This window comes from Ruditapes philippinarum, unplaced genomic scaffold (assembly GCF_026571515.1).
Source record: "Ruditapes philippinarum isolate M1 unplaced genomic scaffold, ASM2657151v2 ctg12052_1_1_1_1, whole genome shotgun sequence".
Lineage (NCBI taxonomy): Eukaryota > Metazoa > Mollusca > Bivalvia > Venerida > Veneridae > Ruditapes > Ruditapes philippinarum.
In genome coordinates, this window is record NW_026859354.1 from 46,922 (window position 1) to 54,980 (window position 8,059).

Consider the following 8,059-nt stretch of genomic DNA (forward strand, 5'->3'; position numbering starts at 1 on the left):
GTTAATCAGCATATTTTTGTTTGAAGGGTAGACCGACAATGTACTGTAATTTTAATAACAAGGTCATAAGTCAGTTGAGATTTTTTTTAATTCTACAAAGCGATAGATTAAGCAACACACATTGATCTTTGTTCATTTTTGGTTAATTAAGATGTTAGTAAAATTTCGCTATAAACAAATTTAAATAACATATCCTTTTAGTAAGAAGGAAAATAGTGATAAAAAAAATTCTGTATTCTGTACTCCAGGAATGGCCGTATCAGGACGTAAACAAAGTGATCTACTAGGATCAGTAGCAGCAGGATCAGCAGAAGATTTTGATCACTGTTGTGAGCCATGCCTTACCACAGGTCAACGTATAGAAGCTCACGGGTTTTGTGCCACTTGTCAAGAATACCTCTGTAAAACTTGCCACGATTGTCACAGAAAAGCAAAAGTCTTACGAAATCATCAAATGCTGCAGCGTAATGATTTTGATAAGATCCAAACTACAATGAAATCATGCAATGAATGCACTAAAATGTGTCAAGTTCACAAAAAAGAAATAATAAAATTCTATTGTCCATCACACCATGCACTTGGATGTAATGACTGCATAACTTTAGGACATAGAACATGTAGAGTTGATAACATACCTGAAAAATGCGTAGGTATCGCAGATGGGAAGGAATTAAATGACGTCATGCAGAAACTCAGCGAAAAACTAAAAGGAGCTGAAGAAATTTCGAAGAAGGCTAAAGGCAGTAGAAGCAACATAAATGATTACAATAAAGAAATCATCAAGGCGATCACTGAATTCCGAAAAGAAATAAACGACCGCCTAAATATGATGCAAAAAGATGCTTTAAATAATGCCGAGGAAATAAAGTCCAACAACAAACAAATTATTCAGCATGTCCTTGATACATGTGAAAATATGATTTCCGGTATAAAATGCTTGCAATCAAGTCTTCATGCAAGCAAATCAAATCATGAACACGGTCAATTGTACATTGACATGAAGCGGGCAGAATCTACACTTAAATCATATGAATTGAATGACGCCGAACAAACATTAATGCATACCAATATGCACTACTCATTTCAACGAAATTTTGAACTCGACACATTTTTCTGTAAGAAAATGGTCTTCGGTGAGATTGTCAATCATTCTCGTCATGAATCGACAAAAGTTATAAAAGCTGTTGATTGTCTGATTCGGAAAGGAGATATCAATGTTAAAACGTCATCAGATGAGGAATACTGTAATATTTCAGGATGTGCAGTTCTTAACACAAATAAACTAGTTCTAGCTGATTACAACAACGGTAAGATTAAATTGATATTTATAGAGAACAGACTTGTAAAAGAAGAGAAAACTCGAAAACTTCAAAGTTTTTGAAAATTGCTTAATGTCTCAGGACATTCGCAATTAACAAATGCTATATCAAAGAATTTAGGTTGTCATACAAACAGACGACTAAGCAAATCAGGTCCGCAGTATTTAAATGGGGAGGACTTGCTCAGGGTAGTAATTTAATCAGGTTTTTTATTTGCTTGTTGTCTCCTCCTAGTGTGATTGTACTGAAACCACATATAATCTCTGAATACATCCCTCTGAACTATTCTTCACCTTACTAATACCCGTCAAACGAAAAGGATTCCCAAAACTCTTTATATTAGTGACTTTGGTAACGACAGATATGATCGTATCATACAAGGAAATTACAGCAAATCATATAAGCATGACAGACTTGGGGTAGAACACGAGGGAAAGTGATGGTTAGATGACGGGTCATTACTTTGCTGCGTTTAGTAATGGAACAATTCATAAAAGTCAACGGAAACTTTTGACAATGGAAAGATATATGTATAAATTTGAAGATGGAGAACCCCCTTCAATCAATATGCTACAGTTCACGCTATGCTGAGATCTATGTTGGTTGCTTTGGAGACCAGGTGAAAGCTTTTAACATACAATGAACACTGTATTCATTTTTCATTGATTTGTAAACGGAAGAGTGCATAAAATCATGTGGTAATTGTTCTTTATTATAGAAAAGGTACAATTATAAAAGAACTTACAGGACTTTAAGACATTTATTCCATCATAATTACATTTAAACTTGTAAATTATGAATCATATCTTGAACAAACTTATTTCACATTGATTTCAATGCACTGTTATATAAATGATTTTAGGTTAAACATATTTATGTAAGCATGTGCCTTAAAAAAATAATACATGTAATAATAATAATAATAATAATAATAATGATAATAATAATAAAACTAATATGATAATAATAGTTATTATTATTATTATTATTATTATTTTTATATTATTAAATTAAACTCAAATATCTATGGCAAACGTTGATATTTAATCAAATTGTTTAGCTCTACAAAATGATAATATTTGATATTAGAAAAGATTTATTCCCTCCCTAAATGTATTGTATAAAATACGGATGAAAGCTTTTATAACCAAGACTGCTATGTGAGGTAATGTTATATTTTAAATATCTTAAACATGACCATATATCTTGTCAAATGGTTTGATATATTTTACAGCTACAGCACAATTCATTTATTTAAAAACAACAACTGAACATTGTTTGCATATTAACAGTAGTCATGTACTAGTATATAGATTAAATAAACGTCACGATTAATAGTTATAATATCATATATTGCTGCAAGCATCACAGATTAGCTTTCTTTACAGACATATTTCGCAAAATAAATAACGTTAAAAAAACAAAATCAAAGTTGTTAAGTGTAAGTATCCTATGTGCTGAACCAATGGTTATTAAAGATTTTTTTTGTATATTGTGATACAATACATTAGTGCTTATATTTATATAAAAGATATGTATACATGTATATATGACTGTAATAGGTATATTATTGTCTGAATGCTTTTAAAATACCACTTTAGGTAGCTGTTTCCCAATATACGTATGAGCTGAAGAAAATAAAATATGTAAAAATTTGTTTTTTTTTAAACGGAATTGATGTATATTATACAACATATAGCTCGATAAATTCAAAATTGTTGACTTTCGTGGCATTTTATGCATTTAAAAATAATATACATCGAAAACAAAGAAATGTGACACTTTTAGGTAAAAGGGCAAAAACTATCAATTGGTATATATACGTTATCGTTAGTTCTTAGACAATATTTTATTTAATTATATACCTATAAATTTTCTCCCTAGAATACACGCCAATATTAAAGCGCAAATACGTTTCATCGGATATAAATTTTCGTATTATGTAAGTGACAAATACGGTACCATATATGGAAGTGACGGACTATTTTTGACGTTGGTTCCGATCTTAGCTTTGTATAACGTTGCATTTGGAAACGGGAACCAAAATTATTAAAGGCGTGGCCCGTTTTCAAGAACAACGTATTCATCCGTCAGTCATAGATTAATTTCTTGACAACTACATTGCATTTTCTTAATAAAACGAAAAGGTATATAATAAAAGGAAAATTACGTTGCAGTAGCTTTCTGAGACTATGTATTTTCTACTCGCAACGTTGGAAAATTGATATCTCGCTCGACCTTTGGTCTCGCGAGATATCAATTTTCCACTGCTGCTCGTAGCAAAATACAAAGCCCCAGAAAACTACTACAACATAATATTCCGTATGTATCATAGTTTCCTGTTACCATTGCAACGAGAGGACATCTCAAAATTGCCAAAAATTGCTATTTTGCCTTAATTTTTTCCAACAAAATTTATTTTAAAGTGCTGCAACTTCTCAAGGGATTGAGATAGAGTCAAAGGCTTTTCAGCGTTGGTTACACGCTACCTTATGATCGACCTGGAGTCATTTTTAGCCTCTGACAAGTCCAAAATTATCTTTGCGATGAGGGGGACTACCGCCCCCCTTCACACCCCAAAAAGAAGGGGGCACATCCCCCTTCTGGTAACCCGCTGATGTATCTTTTAGATGGGGGGCGGCGCCGAAAAAGTACTCACTTTATTAGCAACATTTCTCAAACGAAACCATGTGTTTGGGGTCCAAATAGCACATTTCTTCACTACTTTAGGCCTAAAAGAGGGAGGGGGTCGAAAGTGCGTTGTTTCGCGTATATATGGGGTAAAGGATTAACAAAAAATAATGAAAAACTTTGGAATTACCCAAAATCTAGTTATTCTATGTAAAAATGTGGTCTTTCACCTAATTTTGGTGAAAACTTGTTGTTTTGTAACATTTTTAATTTTTTAAGTTAACAAAAAATTATGAAAAACTTTGGAATTACCCATAATCTAGTTTTTCTATGTTAACATGAGGTATTTCACCTAATTTTTGTGAAAACTTGTTGTTTTGTAACATTTTTAATTTTTTTAGTTAACCCTTTACCTCATGAGCATATTGCGAAAAATGGCCGTTTTCATTGTAAAGCCTCCTGTTACAAGTTCAAACAGCTATGAAACTATGAAAAATGCTTCAATACTAATCAAACTTGGCACAAATGTTGACTGGACCATTGCTTTGTACCGAAATGCTCAGTCTTAAATTTCCTATTACCATGGCAACGAGAGGACATCTCAAAATTGCCAAAACATCGCTATTTTGTCTTGATTTTTTCCAACAAAAGTTATTTCAAAGTGCTTCAACTTCTCAAGGGATTGAGATAGAGTCAAAGGCTTTTCGCGTATATATTGGGTAAGGGGTTAAACATATTCATTTTTCTGTCGTCCAATTTATAATGATTTTACAAGTTTAAAAATGAAGGAGAAGAACTGATATATTATGCAAAATCACACCGGATCCATAAGAATAACATAAACAAAACATAATCAAATAAATCATACTTAGTAAGAGGGAAAATTGAATTTACATATATGTTCAAATAATATATAATATCCGGTTGCAATTATAACAGCTGCTGGCTATTTGAAATAATCGGCTTTCCTGGATAACTTTCAAGTAATAATCAATTTTTCAGCAATTTACCGACTACTTATTTATCAAACATTATGATTTAGCTGGATGCCTAATTAATGCTCTTACAAGTATAGCAGAAATCCTACTAATAACCATCCCGGAATTAGGAGCACTCCGCTATTAGGACCGTTACCCTGTTGAAACCAAAAAGAGCCAAGTCAGCCTGTACATCCATACTGTTTGTAAACTATATTTTTATCATATAATTTGAAAAAATTATCACTAAATGGAAGATAAAATAGTCCAATTCAGAAACTGAAAAGTTTAAAAGTCACGTGGTGAATACAGAGTCATTCAGTGTTTTTGCAATAACATAAGATTAATCGTTATTGATTGGGTCATTAATTGATTTGACTAATTGATTGGTAAGTGTATATTCAGGCTCACAGACATGTACATAATATTCTGATCAGATATATTTAGACACAATTTTTATTTTCATGTCATAAATATTATAAGTAATAAAAAGGACATTTTCTAATCATGTCTAGTAGTTGATTTTAACAATTCCTATTGTGAATTGTTTAAGTATAAGTTTCGTTCCAAATTATACAAATGTAAAATTAATGATCATATTGAATTGAAAAGTCGCATCCTTGAAATATGTCATGATGTGCTACCGTCATTTAACGCATCCACAAGTTTGCTTTTGAGATTTAAATTTCCAAGATTTAAAATGTCGTCAGGTATTTTAATTTGATATATAAAACCCTCTGTGGTATACATCAACACATCTGTTTTCTAGCTCTGTCAAAATACTGCTTTTGTTATTTCGTAAATCACATTCTTTCTTTTTTCTCTTTTTTTTCATCTTAATTAGTAACAGGAAAAATCTAAACCATAGTTTTCATGATCACGTGACGTGTTTCCATGACGATTATTCCAGTCTTTTCCTGAAACAACAGGTCTTGGTAAACGAACAGGTTGGACTTGGGAGGTTTCATTTAAAAATGATTGCTTTCTCCAAATCCTTTGCTGGATACTAGGACCTTGGCTTTTGTTTCTGGTAACCTGTAAACACCACTGATTGTTGGCAGATATGACACTTGTATTTGGCTTTGCTGTTAATTAGGAAAAATAAATAAATAAATAAATAGGAAAAATATAGGAAAAATGTTTAGTAATTAAAATTGATATAAGAATCATGGATTAAACTCGATTTTCTTATGATATTCTTGTTCTTATTGCTTCCGATGGAGCACCACTTTTACGGATTTTCGAAACATATCATTAACTTATGACACTTATTGGTGCAATCACTTTTCATGAAATCTCAAAAATTAACAATACTATCGACAGAATAACAAAGGAACAAAAATATGTTTTTATGGTTTTGATTAATGTATATTCTTTCCTAATTCTATTCCAAGCAATTAATGTAGTGGAAGTGACGGGATATAGAATACTAGCCGACCAATCAAAAATAACGTTACATAAAATAAACATCATGTGTAAATTAAATTATTACAGTCAGCAAACATTCTTTCTGACAAATGAACAAGACATATTCTGAGCATTTTAATAAGTATTTACAAGCTTTAGAAAGAATATAAAAATGTTAGAAACAGGCAAACAACTCATGTGTTTCCCGTCCGCTTGTTAAGGGTTTGTGTGCGAATCAAAAGGAAATTGGACACCAAATGACAAATTTTAGTTTGGTTAAATAATAAGACAGTTATTGTATGAAGAATCAACGAGTATCGAAGTCTATGGAAACAATAGAAATGTGTCACTAGAAATTTCGTATAATATGCTGTTGGAAAAAAATGTTTATGTTGTTCAAGGTGTTTTAGAATGACCATTTATCTGATGACATAAAATAAAAATATGTTTTTTCGAGAACATTTTATTATATATCTGCTTAATAAATAAATATATGTAATATAGGATCATGTATGTCACAATTACCAACAACTTAAGTACATGTATAACTCTTTCATGGTTTGTTGTTATGTCCATTACTAAACACTATCAATATAATTATTCATTGTATTACAAACTTTCAATTTTACATCAATTCACTTAAATCAAATCACCAAAAGTGAATAGAAAATGGGAAATTTTACCGACATTTTATCAATAATTTACCGAAATAAGAAATATTAAGAAATATTCAAGAAATGCATACCTCTAAAACGAGAACTTTTATACTTACAAATTCGTGACATCCAAAATAAAATGATGGCTATGTACATTACACTTCCAGTTGATAGAGATGATATTACGAGTATCACACTTTTGTTGTATTCGTCATCAGAACATTGGGTCTCCATGGTGATTTTGTCGTTTAATTTGATCTTTGTATGCAAATATAAACAAACAAAAACCATGAAAAATTTACGAGGAATATGCCTTTGAAATTAATATCTTTATTTATTATACAGTTTAGTCGTATCTCTTCTTTGAACAAAATGTTCTTTTCCTACGCTTAAAACGCATTTGAACGTTCTTAGCAACGTTAATATGATAAGATATATATTTACATATATAGTTACAATATCTATGCAATTAAGCGTTAAAAATGTTGATAGCAAAGAACATAAAAATAATCGTCGTTATTTTGAAAAATAAATTAAAGTTATGTTACAGTTACTGTGTACAAATTGAATGTTTAGCTAATCTCTTGTTTTTTATCTTGAAATGTATGTTAATCTATACTAGGGACAAATACCCAACAGGTGTTCGTTTCTGACAAAATGGCCACTGATGCGAAATAAAAATATCAATAAATATAACACAAGTAATATAAATCCGTCGCTGTTTTATAATTTAGTCCATGTACACAACCAGAGTTTATTCAAATTAGCAATATAAGTTTCATGCTAATTTTCATATTCAACTTAAGCTATATTGCTTTTATAATAAGCCGTGTAATTCTCCTCGAAACTTAGCAGTCTGACAAATTCAATGTTACAAACAATCATAATTAGTTGTTTTTATAGCATATTTATATAACTTGTTTGGTGACACTACACACATTAATAACATTATTTCATTTATATAAAGGTGACACATAATTGTTTGATAACGTAATTCTTATTATGATTACAATGTATTGTTTTACAAAAAATTATAATGTAATGTAAAAGATAAATACTTAAGTTAAAA

At 30.6% G+C, this 8,059-nt stretch overlaps 1 protein-coding gene and 1 long non-coding RNA gene across 2 annotated transcripts; one reads left to right on the forward strand and one right to left on the reverse strand.

Moving 5' to 3' along the window:
* The first annotated feature begins 250 nt into the window (after window positions 1-250).
* On the forward strand, window positions 251-1,381 carry LOC132756209 (transcription intermediary factor 1-alpha-like). Its single transcript, XM_060747216.1, has one exon. The coding sequence runs from the start codon at window positions 251-253 to the stop codon at window positions 1,379-1,381; it is 1,131 nt and encodes a 376-aa protein (XP_060603199.1).
* Window positions 1,382-5,319: 3,938 nt separating this feature from the next.
* On the reverse strand, window positions 5,320-8,059 carry LOC132756210 (uncharacterized). Its single transcript, XR_009629303.1, has 3 exons — window positions 7,623-8,059; window positions 7,107-7,248; window positions 5,320-6,012 (listed from the first exon to the last, which is right to left on the reverse strand). It is a non-coding gene; the product is annotated as an uncharacterized LOC132756210 (long non-coding RNA).